The sequence below is a fragment of the Rutidosis leptorrhynchoides genome, chromosome 4 (genome assembly GCF_046630445.1).
Source record: "Rutidosis leptorrhynchoides isolate AG116_Rl617_1_P2 chromosome 4, CSIRO_AGI_Rlap_v1, whole genome shotgun sequence".
In the NCBI taxonomy this organism is placed as follows: Eukaryota; Viridiplantae; Streptophyta; class Magnoliopsida; order Asterales; family Asteraceae; genus Rutidosis; species Rutidosis leptorrhynchoides.
In genome coordinates, this window is record NC_092336.1 from 541,667,154 (window position 1) to 541,684,161 (window position 17,008).

Consider the following 17,008-nt stretch of genomic DNA (forward strand, 5'->3'; position numbering starts at 1 on the left):
TGCAAATGGGCAATCGACATACTCGGACCATTCCCAAAAGGCCGAGGTAATTTTATCATTTATTTTCTAATGTTACTCACATCAGTACCTTACGCACATTCTGCACACGCAGGAAACATCAAATTCTTGATTGTTGCAATCGACTATTTCACAAAGTGGGTCGAAGCGAGACCGCTGGCAGCAATCTCAGGAAAAAGGGTGCGAAATTTTGTATGGGAAGACATCGTCTGTCGATTTGGTATACCAAACGAAATTGTTAGTGATAACGGTACGCAGTTCGCGGGTGACCCTTTTCGCAGCTGGTGCGCAGAGCTTAATATTAAGCAAACTTTTACATCTGTTGCGCATCCGCAGGCGAATGGCCAGTGCGAAGTGACCAACCGGGATATAGTAGCTGGAATCAAAGCTAGGTTGGGTCATGGTCGCGTTGGTTGGGTGGATGAACTACCGAAGGTTTTATGGGCGCATAGAACAACACCCAAAGCAAGCACTGGTGAGACCCCGTTCAGTTTGGTCTATGGATCAGAAGCTGTTGTACCCGCAGAAATTGGGGTACCAACGTTCCGCATACAAAATTTCGATGAGCAAAATAACTCTGAAGCTTTGCGGGAAAATCTTAATTTGCTGGAAGAGCGCAGACTCTCTGCGGCTGTCAACGAAGCAAATAACAAGCAAAAAATTGCAAAGTACTATAATCAGCGTGTGCGTTCGCGCTCTTACAAGTGCGGTGACTTGGTTTGGCGTCAGAACGACGCAAGTCATGCGGAGGATACTGGGAAACTGGGCCCCCGTTGGGAAGGTCCATACATGGTGGCGAAGGCAAACAATACCGGGGCGTACCATCTCGAGACATTAGATGGAAAACCTGTGAAACGCACTTGGCATGCGACGTTATTGAAAAAATGTTATATGTAGCTAGGTGGACCTGATCACTCCAGTTTATTGTAGCACATTATTTTTTCTATGTAATTTCCGTCCGTTTGGATGTGTCGCGGTTGTAATTGTGATTATTGCCAATTAAATATTTACTCGGGCATACTTTTGTTGTTTAAATCTTTTTTATATGCGGTTCCTGCCTATTTAAGGGGTGTCCTTTAGCCCCCGTGCGGCAGAAGCCTGTTTGGTTACAAGGCTAGACGCTAACGGCAGGCAAAGGGAATTGGTTTTCCCCTAGCCAAGCGCCACACAGACTAGATGGCTGCAAAGTCGACTTAAAAAATTACAAGCATTGGTTTGCTTGTGTGTAATTACTCTCGCATTGGTTTGCTTGAGGAACTCTTAAGCATAAAGACATTGGCTTGTTTTTAGTTGCGTTGCTTACCATACAGCTACCGTGCACCTCTAGTACATGACAAAGCAAAAACGCAGTAACTTTTGAGTCTAAATTGTTAAAGGTAAATTGTTAAAGTATTGGTTGATTTTACGCAGTACCATCCGCATACGCATGAGTTTTGGTTAACTATGCGCATGGGCATGCGGTTCACCTTTTGTTTTGATTCGCGATATATAAACAAATAAACACACTACGCATGCATAACAGAAATATATATACATCAAATTAAGTTGTTACACAAATGGTAATTGTTTTAAACGCCTGCCCATCACGGGACCTATGGCTCAAAAATTGTATTTACAATTGCCTGCCTAAGCATAGGACTTACGGCGCAAACTATTACAACAAACTAAAACTCCTCCTTGAGGAACCCATCAATCGACATATTAGGGTCCGTGGCAAACGCATTAATTAGGGGGATCGGGATGGCAGTGATGGCTTCTTCCGCTTCCATGAGCACCGCAGCCGTACCCTCCTTCAATTTTTTCTGCACGACGTCGGGGTATGGCAGTGTGAGCCCGCAGGCTTGGATCACCTCTAGCACTGCCTTGTTGATTTCGTGGTCTTTAACCGCGTCAACATAGGCGTTGAACTTGTCGGACACAGGCTCGGAATCCATTACCTTCTGCGCAATGGTAGGAAGAGCGGTGCAGAGTTTTGTCAAGTCCGCCTCCGCTAGCTCGCGACCTGTAACCGCGTCATCCTTTTCCCTCGTCACCCTTTCCAGCTCCACCCGCAGGCGCTCCGCCTCCCCCTTGGACTGGTCAACCGCCTCAACCAGCTCGCGGTTTTTCTTTCTCTCTTCAATCAGTGCAGTTTTGGTTTCCGCCGCGGTTAACTCCACCGCCTTGCGAGCTTCTTCTGCGGCGTCCCTGTCTTTCTTCACCTGATCAACCCCCGCTTGCAGCAGCCCTAGCTCTGTTTCTTTCCGCACGGCCACTTGATACAAGTTAGTGGAACGGCGGGCTTGATCCGCAACCATGCCAAAAAAGACGAGGCCGTTTTGGACGAAGGCGTTGAGCGCCTGATTAAAAGGCAGTGCGGCTAGTTGGTTGCGGAACTCAGCAGGGAAGATTTGTTGGAGGAAGGCGGATTGCTCTGCGGCGTTTTCCGCAGATGACTGTGTGAGCTGCGCCATGTTCGCCAATCGAAAGCTACCGTGTGGCGGGGTTGGTGTAGACTCGGAGTCCAGGTGTATCGTCTTGTCCTTTGACTCGGCGGTAGCTTCGAGGTCCGGATTGACCCGCGGTGGGGTGTGATGAGTCTCTTCAGCATGCCCTGCGTATTCATAAATGGTTAAATAAATGCAAACTTAAATGTGCGGTATGCGCGCAAGCAGAACTCTTACCAGAAGATGGGGGAGGTAGATCCGCAGAACGGGGTTCGATGGGAACGAAGTTGTCGTTCCGCTTGTCCTCCCTCTGTTTGGGAGTGAGTTTCTTCTTCTTCTGTTGGGATTGGGAGGCTTCGGCGGCCTTGCGCTTATTGCCGGAGGTGGCAGGTGCATTCTCGTCAGTCTTCTCCTGCTCTAACGGCTGGTTCACATTCTGTTTGCGAAAGGCGATGCCCGCAATCTCCTCCGCAGTCAGTACTCTCTTCATCTTCATCTCTGCGAACATGCACGCATGCGTTAGAACACATAAATAGCAAACTGTTGTTAGTACGTGATTATACTATTCCTACCCTTTCCATCCGGTCCGACTATGGCTGGACGCACATCCTCCCATGGCCAGTGTACGGATATCTTCCCTAGCCGCAACATTACGTTCCCGTATGACCGGTGCACCAGCTGTGCGTTAGCGCACTCCGCTAACAGCTTTGTTTCCTCGTCATCAAGGACCGGGGTTTTGTTCACATCCTTTTCCACCTTCTAACACCATATAAGCGTTTGCGGAAAAGCGGTACCAACTACAGTTTGGTCAATGAAAAATAAAGTTTCTTTCCAGTTACCCGCATTCGACTTTGGGGTTTTGGTGAAATTTTGACGGGCAAAGAAGGTGAACCAGGATTTGTGGTGATTGGCTAAGCGGTATAGATGACAGAAAACTTTAACCAACGGAACCCTATCGAGTGCGGCGCACAACATTTCAAACAGAACTATTTTGCCTATGGCATAAGGGTGTAGTTGTCCTAATCCCACTCCGAAGTGATCTAATACGCCTAGGAAGAAGTCGGATGGGGGAACCCTAAAGTTACCATGCTTGAACGCATGTTCGTAGATGACCACCTTTTTCTCTGGTGGCTCGTGAGCACGCTGATTGGGCAAGGGTGGCACCGGATTGTATTTTGCTAACGGCGGGTATTGTTTAACTAAGTGATCAATATGTTTCTGCTCTATAATCGATCTGACACTATCTACATAGGTTTCGTTAGCCTTAGTCATTTTCTATAGAATGGTTGGAGAATCACTAACCTTTAGACGGTGGCCGGAGTATTTAGGATTTGATCGGAATTGAATGTAGCAGCGTATTGAGGAAGCTTGGAGCAGAAAAATGAAAATGTGTGTGATTTGGGGCTATTTATAGAGACGATTTGGAACAATGGGTTGGAATGGGTTTATCGTGGCTGTACACGTGTTCAGCGATCAACGGTTAGCATTTTGAGTGCGCGTGAGGATGTCAGATGGGTATGGTTACCTATGAGCGCGTGGCTGACACGCGCCTGCCAACTGCCACTTTATGTCTTGTCAGCTGAATGGTCTTCTGCGACAGTGACAGACATTAAATGACCTCGAAACGCACGCGGAACATTGATTGCTAGCCGTTTTCTTTTTTTTCCGCTTAATAGTTTGATGTCATGTGTCTTGCGTCATATAACATCAAACTGGGGGGACATAATGATACCGCAACCCGCATGCGCACCTCATATGCATGCAGGCGCTTAATAGTGTGCGTATACGTGTGCTTGTGTGTGCTATGCGGTATACGGATTGTATCTGATTCCTTTGTTCTCGGTACAGCGGTTGCTTAGCTGTCAAGTAAATATCTTTTCCATAATTATATCCGTGATTCGGGGGAGTCAGTTATGGATGAGGTTATTATGATCTGGGACGGTTCTAGAATTAGGGTTTGCCTATAAATACAAACCCTAATCATCACCTACGAGACACATCATATTACGTAACCATCACCTACGATACAAAAGCATCATTCGGCATCTTTTCAAGGTTAACAGGTTAGTCTTTCGTAAGCTAGTACCTACGACCTTATTTGGGGCCTCTTGATCGACGACCGTTATCGGAGGTGGACTGAATCACTTGGCCACCCCGCCGACATCATCATGTCGGCCAGGGTTATTCACGGTAGCCGGACCGGAGAGCCACATTCTAAGATCTTTAAACCCCTCTACGTATTGAGCAGACATATTTAACCCTATGGTAAAAATATGCATGATCAGTACCTAAAAAGCAGCGAACATACAAACTATCTATAACCGAACTTCATCTACCCTAAACCATACCAATACTGAACAAAATGGCACTGCCTAAACTACAACACCAACAAACACATAGACAAAAAAACGCAATAAGCGCTACAGTACACCAAAATTATGGATCCACTTTTAACATTTTACCGTTAACAATCTCCCGACAAAAGTCTTTACCTGAACGATTTTCTATTTTAAATGAGAGTACGTTAGAGGAACTGCTCTTGTTGTCGTCAAAAGATCCGATAAACAAGTTTTGAATTGCAACGTCATATTCCATATCTTCATCGGAATCTTTTAGCTTATGAGAACCCGAACTGGAAGCATCATTCGCTTTCTTTATCGACCCCTTGTTTATGTCTCCGAGTTGAACCATTGATACATTTCTATTCAAAACACGCCAAGATTTACAAAAACCTTCACATGATGGCTCCTCGCAATCGCAATATTTTCTTCCACTCAGTTCAATTAAAATTGGTAAAGACCTTTCTTCTTCTTTTCATCATTATGATTAACCAAGTCATCATCCTTGTTCTTCTTCTCCTTTTTCAAACCTTCTAATCTTTTAGGAAGCGTGGGACCGACATCAACGGATTATGTTACACCAACAGTCCTCACATCATCTTCAAGGTCTGAGTTTCTTTCGGCCCAATTAGGAGTGGTATCGACAACGGGCTTCTTCATTTTGCGATGATACATATTCCTACCTCCAATGCACTCAAAAGAGACCTTGTGCTCACGAGCGAACCTTGAAGCTTTAAGGCACTTCGATTTGCATTTTTTACCATAGCACGGACACGCAAGGGGTCCGTCTTCCATGGACTTACCCGCACAATTAGAAGCCAAAATGACATCCGGGACCACTTTATCATTGACCGCCTTATAATATTGCTCATATAAATATACAGTGTATAATTGTTGCGTCAGTTTTCATGATTCAGAAAAAGAAAAAAAAAAAATGTGGTGGAATACTTGAAATTGTGACAACTCTGCATTACCACAAAACATTAGTCTAGTTTCAAAATGTATAGGTGGTTATCTTAGTGCTTGAATTTTTCTGTTTTCGGTTGTTGTTTGGTTGTTCTGTTTTGGCGGGCTAGGCTCAGTTATAGATTGTTTGATCGTTAGCTTTTCTTTGTAACATTCTAGCTTCGAGCTTCGTCATGGGCCCATTTTTTAATTCTTGTTGTAAGCGTTTTCTTTTTGAAAACGTTTACGTTTCTATATGAGTTTCCGTACTTTTAGCAAAAAAAAAGAAGAAAAAAAAATTGAACTGCAAAATAGTGTTGGTGCCTTGGTGGATTAACTGATATTTGTCTAATAGAAAGTTTTAGGACTACAACAGCATGTTACATGGTACATTGATGGATCAGTTTTAACTACTAATCCTATATAACTGTCTACGCATGTGGTGTGCCTAACAACGCCAGATCCTAGTACGAATCACCCGTGTTTTATGATGTATTGCACAGTATCAGTAGAGAAATTCTGTGTGCTGGAGTTTTCGTGTATGTTATTAAAAACTTACATTTTTTTTTTCTTTTGAAAAGCAGTATGGGATCACCCAAAGGGAACTTAACCACCTACGCGTTCATCTCCCGCAGTTGTATAACCCGCTCCCAACTGCTGCCGAGGAGAAAACTGATATGGCTAATGGTTCGCATATCAGATACACACTACAAATAGCTAATGGTTCGAAAAAAATTGCAACGTTGAATAGCATTTTAAATGGCTAAACGATATGATGGTAAATATGTCACAATTTGATTTATTACTAACAAAAAAAAAGGACACATTGTGAGCGATTCTTAAATCCCCTAACAACTCAAGTTTACATTTCAATAATCACCTAATTCATCACACCTAACTAGTTGTTTCAAGTTCCTCTTCACACATGTATATTCTCAACTACACATATAAGTATATTTACATAATTCTTCTTCTGAACATGGAAGAATTTTCTCAACTCAAATGAGATCTCACCAAACACAAACAAAGCTAATTAATCTAAACTCGAAGATCGACTCCATCTTCCTCTCAAGTATCCTTGTAATGAAACACGGGTGTGTTGGTTTACATCCACACTACCAAATAATGACTTGTCTTCAACGTCAAGAAATGCAAGACTTAAGTGAGACTCTGCATTTGATTCGGGATAAACTTCATCATCATCGTCATCCTCATTGTTACACGACACTTCTAGATCATTTTGAGTTCCCTTTTCAATTACTTCGTGCTCTCCTTGTAAGATCTTTAAAACCTAAATTGTCACAAAATGAAAAAAAACGCAGTTATGTAATACCCTAACACATATGTATCTAAAGGTGGGATAACGTGTTGGGGTAAATAAATGTGTAATATAAGCAGTGTCGTTCTGTCACTTTTATGGACCTTGTTCAATAAATAAAAGTTATACGAAAGTTTTTCATATATATTAATAGGTTGAAAATAGAACAATTTAACAGGTTGAAAATATTTAGATTGACACTTTTGGCGACTTTCATCCCACTCAACCCGTTCATTTTCAATCAAGTCGATCAACTTCACTCATTTGACCCATTATACATATAATTAGGACCCTAATAGACCTGTTTCACATAAACGGATTGAAATTGCCACCTTTACAAACAAACTGTAACGATACTGTTAGGAGTGAAAGGGTTTTTTAGGAACCTGGCTCATTGTAGGACGCCTTCTAGCTGAGCGTGTGAGACAAAGAGTAGCAGCCAGAGCCATTCGAACTATTTCATCTTTGCGGGCTTCTAAGTCCAAATCCGGATCCAATATGCTTGCTAGATCCCCTTTTTCTAGCTTCGGTTTTGCCTACATTATACATGATAAAATTACAACAATAAAGAATAAACAATCTGAAAGCTTTTTGTTAATAAAAATGATATCAAGATTCTTACCCACATAATCAAACTATCTTCGCCTTTAACAGGATCCGAACTTATCGGTCTTTTTCTAGTCAGTAGTTCCAGGAGAACAACGCCAAACGAATAAACATCCACCTTTTCACTAACTTTACCATACATAAAATACTCCGGCGCAAGATACCCGAAAGTTCCGACTACATCGCTGTGACTCAAGAAAGGCAAAGTTGTGGGGCCCCATATTGCAAGCCCAAAATCAGATAGCTGCAAACAAGATTCAAGGGACGGAAAACTATGGTAAGATTCGAAAAAGCATTACTTATAGGTGGTAATATGGGTAACTTTTTTGGGACGGGTATCTCGGGTTAGATTGTTTGGCAACAAGTACTACTGTTCAAAATCTAATGAAAGTTTCTCAAAGTAATTAGTGTCAGAACTCAGAATTGACACTCATAAGTAAATGGGTTAAAATTGCCACCTCGAGCATTACTAGATGTAATAACATTATACCTGTGGGTCAAATTTGTCAGAGAGAAGAATGTTTGAAGACTTAATGTCACGATGAATAACAGGTCTCAAACACTCTTTATGCAAATAATTCAAAGCTTCAGCAACTCGAATTGCAATATTTAATCTTACTTCCCATGACAAAACCGATTTATCCTTCGTCACACCTAAAAACCAAATTGCACAATAAAATCATGCACAGTTTTAAATGAAATTTACATAAAAAAAAAAATTCTTTAAAACTTTTGAAGGAGACTTGCCATGTAGATTGTCCTCTAGGTTTCCTCTAGGCACGAGATCATAAACAGATATCAAGTTATCGTCTTCCACACACACTCCTAAAAGAGGTGTAATGTTGTTGTGATCTAGTGATGTCATAATGTCGATTTCGGAGATATAATCTTTCCATGCTTCTCTTGACGACTTCCTAATCTTGACAGCCGCCGATTTTCCATCAGAAAATGTCCCTTTATATACACAATGACAACCACCTTTTCCAATCAGATTCTCTGCCAAAAAAACACAAGTTTTAGTCAAAATCTTGTAATTGTCCAACGTGTTTTATCTTAAAATATACAGCGAAAACCAAAAACAGGGCACCGAAGATTAAAGGCTTCGCCACTCCGGAAAAAAATAAATAAAAAATATGTACTCATACAACAACACCTAACAGGAAGTCTTTTGATTATGAGTTGAGGCTCTGAGTAGATGTTACTAAGCAGGAACTTATACTTGATAACTTTTACTAAAAGGAATTATTAGTGAAATAAACACTCTTATAATACCTAACAGAAAGTTTATCCATTTTTTAGTTTTGATAATTCTTGTTAGTTATTACTAAAGAGAAAACTTTGAGAAATACAACAAAAGCACAACTTAAGAATGTGTAATTACCTGATGAAAAGTGAGAAGTTGAGGCTTTGAGTTTATCAAACGCGATCCATTTGCAGCGAGACGGGTTCGTTTTGAGTATAAGATTCAAGATTTCAGGCAACTCATGGCTCTTAGGCGTATTACTATCGTTACTCGTGTTTGTAAATATGCTACATTCAGATCTTGAATCAGAACCCAAACTCTTAGGGCTGATGTCACTACTAGACGAAGAAGGCGTCCTAGGAGTTCCAGGTGTGGACCGGTTCGGTAGGTTCATGACCCACTTGACCACCGACATTTTTCTAGCTTCCATTGCTGATGGGGTTAACACACTGTTGGCTCGAAGTAAAGGCCAGCCTGGTCTTTGATGTGCAAAATCTTCTATTACCACAGAAACCGAGCTCAAAGCTTTCTTTCGCAGCTCAAATGGGCCTAAATCTTCGCCTTTTAAGCTGTGTACCATTTCAGAACTGTGTCTCCCCATATCCGATGCTTCGGACTCACAAAACTCTGACTGGGTGTCTTTCAATTGTGAGTTCCCAATTAAGTAGAAACTTGGCCTTGGATCTCTCATTGATCCTTTTCAAAAAAATATATATAAAAAAAGAAAATTAGATATTGATATATGTTATTTAATGCAGGATAAAATATAACCTGGAGATTCGTTATAAATGGTAAAATATAAATAACATGCACATGAGACTAACATGAGGGTGATTATATATTTTTAGGCTAACCACTACTATACTTTTAGTGTGTGTGATTATTCTTCTTGTTTTGTATATAATTCATTGTAAAATGTACAGATTCGGAAGGGATTAGGGTCATTCGATTGTAACATGAACCGAACCATATGCCTAACATAATCATGATTAATTTAAAGTAAAACACCATAAGCAATACATACCTGAAAGTTGGCCATTAGAAAACCTCTTAAAAACAACTTCCCCATTATGGATTGCCAATACTTCAGTAGCTAAAGGTAGTTTCTTCGCACAGTATTTCGCAATTGATAACCAACCCCTGCAGAATAAATAAATTTTAAAAAAATACATAAACAAAAATAAATAAAAGCAAGCACACCGTCCAAAGTAGTACCATGTGGATACCGTGCAAGTAAAGATTAGTCTTCACATTTGAATTTTTTAATTTAAATATTGGGAGTATTTTATTAATTTTATAAAAGATCAACGTACCCGAAAGCCTTCATCTTGCTAACACCAACAATAACAGCAGTTGCAGAATAATACTTTGCTTCTCTAACCAATACTTTTCTTATTGAATTCCCTCTTAGTACTTGTCCAGTAAGGTCCACCTGAAAAACCCATAGTTCAAAATTTAACTTTTACACAAAAACCAGAACCTTCAAATATCTAACTGAATTTATCTTAAGTTTTCATTATTATTTTGTTGGTTTTGATATAAATCACATGCAATCAGATTTCTGTCTTCGCACGTATCATAGTAGGTAGAAAATTTCAGTAACTTTTAGGCATAAGTTTGGTCTTTGTCCGAAACATGGCAAAATTTGTCCCCCTGAATAACTTTTAAAATTGTATCCTTTATAAACCATGTGTTTAGGTAACATAGACAAGGCCACCTTGGTGCACAGACCATGCAATTGTTACAGGACAAAAAAGGAGTAACCTTATCAGTTGCTCGAGTTAGCCTATTTTCTTTTATTTATAACATAAATAAATAAATAAATAAATAATTGTAACTATTGTTCATAAAATACCTTAACAATATTATTACCTGTCTGTGATCACAAAGACCTTCATAATCAGCCAAATAATCATCTAGCAAAGTCTTGTACTTAGATACAGAATCTGCAAAAAATCATTCAAATTTGCAGAATTTCATGACAAAATTCAAAACATGCTCATTATTAACAATAACATAACATCATATTCAAAAAATTACCAGAATTTCGACAAACATTAATCGCAATAACACGATCACCAGCATCAGCAACTTTTACCGCAGCCCAATCAAGAAGCTGTCTCCCACATTCATCGAATCGAATTCCCACCAAAACATTCTTTGTTTCAACACCATGATGATGATTATGATCAACAGCCTCAAATGTCATTGTTTTTATTACTTTATTATTATTATTATTATTATTATTATTATTATTATTATTATTATTATTATTATTATTATTATTATTATTATTATTATTATTATTATTATTATTATTATTATTATTATTATGCACCTTCTTTTATTTTCTCAATAAAAACTCTGCAAATTCTTCTTCAACATTTTCTAATTTTTCACTAAATTTGCAGAGCATCCACTAAATACAACCAAAAGAACGTAGCCCCCCAAAATAGAATGACTATATAACCCACTTTATATCTAGAAACTTCACATTCAAAACTACTGTTTTAGAAGATCTTAAAATTATGAGTTTTTGGCTAAAAGCCAAAAGCTTTATTATTCTTATAGAAACCCCACCTGTAGTATTAAACCTACCCGAAAATCTGAAATTAGGGATACCGACAAAAATTAGAAAAGAAAAGTAAATAAATTGGAAAAAACTAACCCAAAATCAAGATAGATTTATAATGCAACTCCATCTTTAATCCAAAATTGATGAAGTTGCTTGAAAACAAATCAACCCCAACTACTCCAACTATAAAATAATTAATTAAGATAAAATCAAGATTAGGTTTTTTTTTTTTTTTTTATCATATTAATCTAAAAAAAATTGGTGAATGAAATGGGATTTTGTGATTAAAATACAAAAGGGTCGAAAATGAAAGGTGTGATGGGGAGACGGACAGAATTAAAGAAAGCGTCGGCGGACGTTAAAGATTTCCCGCGAAAAATGGTGAAATCCGTTAATATATACGAGAGTATTTAATTCAATACGAGTAATTATTATTGTTTTCACGGTGACATTAATATTGAGAGGTGATTGAGAAATTTTATTCATATAAGTTTTAAATAAGGAATGACGTTTTTGTGAAGAAAGTAAATAGATAGAAAGAGACAGGAAAACATCATTACCGTTCAAATTTTAACTACCGTTATTGACTTTCAATTCAACCTACGGCCTGCAACAGTCTTCGAAGTCATTCTCGTATCACTTTTTAATTCAATCTACATTCTTATCTCATAAAGAGTTATACCTCTAAACTAATTTAGGGAATTAAACTTATATTATTATTCTAAGTATAAGTAAGGGTATAGAGTTCTAATCCCTTGCATAATTTAATTTACTTGAAATTCAAAGAACTAATTAGAGTGCAACATGTAGCGCGAAAATCACGTATGAATGAAAAAAAAAATTCAAAATTTTTTTTTTTCCGAAAAAAAAAAGTTTGAATTTTTTTCCGAAATTCTTTTTACAAAAATTAGATGTATTTGAATCAAAAATTAGTGTGTGGGGATAATCTCTCTTTTGAAAACTTTTAACCGAATATATTTATATTTATTTTATGTACGGAGAAATAATTCAAATGATATAAATATAAATAAATAAATACATAGTAATAAATACATAGTAATAAATACATAGTAATGATTGTGCTAACGAAAACCTTTAGGCTCTTGTTAACGTGCTTAAAACACATTTACAATCGAGTATTAAATAACTGACACTATAAAGTACTCATAATAACTAACTGATATGTACGATTCTTTTAAACATGTTAACGACAACCATTAATTTCGTCGTTAATAAAGTTTTAAGATAAAATTCACAATAATAAAATAGAATAAAAAATAAATTTTTTATTGACAACTCAAAGAGCTGTCTTCAAGTAATTCACGTAGATCAATAATCTATACATAAAAAAAAATCATCCAAATCATGAAAAATCTATTCTCAAACCAATTTAAAACGGGAGCGTGACTAGATATGCGCATGATGAGCAATTCAGCCGGTACCAGGTTTTGCGCTCAAGGGCTTGATTACCCGAAGTTTTATCTTTTATGAGGGAACCAATGTGCTCGTTCATAGAAGAGTTTCCTTGCTTACAAAAAAAGTTATATAACATTCTTTAACACATAAATTTGATTAGAGGTGCGCATGATGAGCAATTCACCCGCTAAAGGGACATGATTACCCGAAGTTTTATCTTTTATGGGAGAACCAATGTGCTCGTTTATAGGATAGTTTCTTTGCTTATCAAAAAAAGTTGACAAAATTACGTTCGTCGTCCTTGAACTTGTATCCAGCCTTCTCATGTCATCCTTAAACTTTTTTTTTGCTAGCGTCATCCCCGATGTTGTAAATTATAACGTCGGTCGTCCTTCCGTCTACATTCCTTCTAAATATTTCGTTAGAATGATGCATGTGCAAGACATGTGAAGGTAGTTTTATCATTTTATTTTTGTTCTATCAATTTCCACTCCTCCACTTTCCTTCTTCATTCTTTCCCAAATCATAATCCCTAATATTTAACTAAATTCATATCTACAAACCCAAATCTAAAAATCACACAATTTTTGCAATTAAATCAAAATCATAAACCTTGATTCATTTTTCAGATACCTTTATATTTCAGTAACCATAAACATAAAATGAGATCTGGAAATTAAAATCTCAAACCGTACACCCTTCACATTTGAAACAAACAAGATTTGAAGATACGCCCTTCAAAACAAGATCTGAAAGTAAACATCTATATCGTTCGATGGATCTAAAACATATCTCCTTCGTCTCTTTGCTGAAAGTAAATGGTGGATCTATTTTCTTCGTCTCTTGGTCGAAATTACCGCCGCCGCCAACTCCATTCACACCAGCTGCTACCATCATTGAATAGAGAACTCGATTGTTAATTGTTTGTTGGTGAAGGTGGTCGAATTTGAATGCTTTTGAATAGAGAATATTAAGTCGAAACCACCACCGTAAAACATAATCTGAAGATGTCGATCTGAAGGTGTGTTCATCCCATGCTTCAGGTGACTACAATGATAACTTTTGTGTGTAATAATTTAGAATTTTAAACCTACAATGCAATCTTAAAAATGATCTCATGGACAATGGTTCATGAATTTAGTGCGTGAAACCACATGGGATTTTTAATTTGGATTTAGAATTCTTATTTTAGGATCTTAAAGATGGACTGTTAATTTTGGACTTATGAGGCACATGAGGGTGTTGTAAATTTTGGTTTTATTTTGATTGTGTAATGCGAGGCACTTGAGGGTATTGTTAATAGAGAACTCTCTGCTGAAACATCTATATTTATGCTTCGATTTATATTTCATTTTAAGTTGTAGATTGGATTTGAATTTGGATTGGATTTGGATTTGTTATGATACCAGCATTTATGATTTTGTAATCAGAGAATGAGGAGGTAAGATGGAGAAGAAACTAGGGTTTGTAAAAAATAAATTGGGGATGGAGATCAAGATAAGGAAGAATAGATAAAAAAAAAAAAGACTAAAATACCCCCACATTGTATGCACATGATCTAACTTAACGGAGAAAATGAACGGAAAGTAGACGGAGGGACGTCCAGCGTTATAATTTACAACATTAGGGATGACGCCAGCAAAAAAAAAGTTTAAGGATGACCTGAGAAGGCTGGATACAAGTTCAGAGACGACGAGTGTAATTTTGTCAAAAAAGTTATATAACATTCTTTAATACATAAATTTCACATAAAATGAAAAATTAGGATTATGATTCGTACACCACCTATTTTGAACCATATGCTTTATAATGTTGTACAGTACAACTCTGCAAAACACATTTGAAGGTGTACTACGTGTACTAATCACTCCCCCTAAAATAAGGAAAAAGGAATACAATAAAAATAGGAAAATGTTCCTTTCTTTGTTAACCGTATTTAATTTACTGGCTGCTGGTTTACCGTTTGGGCAACCAAAACAAAAGTATAATGTCCCTTACTATATTTTATTCATTGTTTTAATATTAGAGAAAAACTAACTTAGTGTACCCATATTCAAATTCAAATTAATTTAATATCAAAAAAATATTGAAAAGTTTATAGACGTGATTTTTTTTTATTGAGTGGGGGTGTCTGAGTCTCAGTTTTAGAAAACCTTTTATATTTCTTAGAAGTATTCTCTAGATATTACAACAACAAACTCAATATCACATGAGTGGTGTATAAGGGAGGTGAGATGTAGACAATATTTTCTCTATTCGAGAATAAAAATAAGTCATTTTTCCACCCAGAGTGAAACACTCACAAAAGTAGAGAAATCATCCCTCTATCTATTCGACATATAAGGAGATTGCTTCCGAGTGGACCTCCGGTCAAAAAGTAGGAAAATTTCTTTTTGTTTTAAATATAGTAAAATAAAAATTTAACATAAGGGTTAAAAAAAATAAAAAATAAAATAAAATTGAGACGCCATGAGAATGAAAAAAAAAATAAAAAAAATAAAAAATAAAATAAAAGACGCCATTAAAATGGTAGAATCAAATTTTCATGGATTTCAAAGTCAGTCGAAAATTCAATTTAGGCTCTACGAGGCAGTCAAGTCGCCAATAGGACGACGCTTGATGTTGTTTCTCTAGATATTAGTTTTGGTTAAATTATGAATTTGCTTATTTACTGTCTGCAGGGTCGTCTCACGAATATAGAAGGCCCTATACGATATATAAAATGGGTTCTCGATAATTTTACTTTTCAATACATATAAAAAAAATTTATAGTACCAATGTTTATAAACTTTCCGGCGAATCTAATCGATGAGTTTAGATTACAATGACTATATCACGTTTGGGCATAATATGAGTGAGTATAGAGGTTTTATTCTCTTCGTTAGTGGTTCCCCGAAGGTAGCTGATCCGTGGACTGCTTTACGTCACCGAGAAAAAAAAGATATGTTCATTAGTAGCATGCTTGTATGGTGAGTGAGTTGCGTCTGCCCCTCGTTAGCCGAAAGATCTCTCTATTTGTAGAGGTCAGATCCCATTTTTCCATGCATTTGGGCATTACTCATGTATTATGGAAAGATTTTTGGTCTTTTCATACATGGGACTTGTCAAGGAAATGTGTGTGGTCCCTTCCTCAAAGTGAATGTGGCGGTGGCCTAACTAATCCATATCTTCTCATAGGTGTTGACTTTGGCTAATCGAGGCTTCGGTGCACCATGCCCAAGGCCTCCGCTCCGTATATGACTTGCGCTCACATGCTTATATTTGTCACTCGCTTCGTCGTTCATCTTATTACGGAGCGATTATTTGTGACCCGAAGGTGGGGTACACTATCAATCAACAAACAAAAACAACTTTAACAAACTCGCATTAAAGTATTTTATTCTTAAATAGTTGTCATCTCATTATACTTAAATTATTTTTTAGACAAAATTACATGGGGGGTCCCTGTGGTATGTTCGAAATAACAAGTGGAGTCCAAAAGAATTTTTTCACCTTGGGGGTCACTGTGGTTTGCAATAGATTCACGGGGAGTCCAACAGCCTAACGTCTGTTAAAAACTCTGTTAAAATTCATCATGTGCTAGGCACATGAGGGTAGAATGGTCATTTAGTCAAATTTTCCCTTTTTAATTTATTTTTTTTTTTTTATCTTTCCATTTATCTTGTTCACAGTAACAGAAACACACAACCACCTTGAAGTCTCCAAACCTAGAATAGAAACACACACAACCACCGCATTCTTCAATATCCTCCACCGTCGCCGCCTTCTTCAACAGCCACCACCGTCGCCGCCTTCTTCAACAGCCACCACCGTCGCCGCCTTCTTCAACCGCCACCACTATCGCCTTCTTCAAGAGCTTTAACGATGCGTAGAAAATTGATGATAATGATGATAATAACGGATATGGCCGTGGTAAATATCGGATATTATATAGCGGAACCCTAGTGTGGATCGGATCACTGAACCCAAATCCTTCTGCAATCAATCAGCCCTACCCAACCAACAAAAAATGTATCGTCGTGATTCAGATTCTAGAAACCATCGCTCTCACTTCGATCGAGAACCTAGGTACATATTCCTCTGTATCTACAGTTATATTAGTGACTCGATCATTCAATTATC

General features: G+C 37.7%; 1 protein-coding gene across 1 annotated transcript; it reads right to left on the reverse strand.

The window, feature by feature from the left end:
- Positions 1–6,508: 6,508 nt before the first annotated feature.
- LOC139845106 (protein kinase STUNTED-like) lies at positions 6,509–11,124 on the reverse strand. Its single transcript, XM_071835329.1, has 10 exons — positions 10,936–11,124; positions 10,768–10,841; positions 10,209–10,327; positions 9,920–10,035; positions 9,034–9,591; positions 8,400–8,648; positions 8,143–8,306; positions 7,669–7,896; positions 7,433–7,582; positions 6,509–7,019 (listed from the first exon to the last, which is right to left on the reverse strand). Exons 1-10 carry the CDS (start codon positions 11,102–11,104, stop codon positions 6,762–6,764), a joined length of 2,085 nt encoding a protein of 694 aa, XP_071691430.1. The 5' UTR covers positions 11,105–11,124; the 3' UTR covers positions 6,509–6,761.
- Positions 11,125–17,008: the final 5,884 nt, after the last annotated feature.

What these genes read in the sequence shown, in the direction of transcription:
- LOC139845106 (XM_071835329.1), bottom strand. Translation starts at nt 11,104, where the DNA reads ATGACATTTGAGGCTGTTGATCATAATCATCATCATGGTGTTGAAACA. An exon ending in AACTTCTCACTTTTCATCAG is followed by an intron (nt 8,649 to 9,033) that starts GTAATTACACAT and finishes TTTTTTTGGCAG; the next exon opens with AGAATCTGATTGGAAAAGGT. An exon ending in AAGATAGTTTGATTATGTGG is followed by an intron (nt 7,583 to 7,668) that starts GTAAGAATCTTG and finishes TGTATAATGTAG; the next exon opens with GCAAAACCGAAGCTAGAAAA.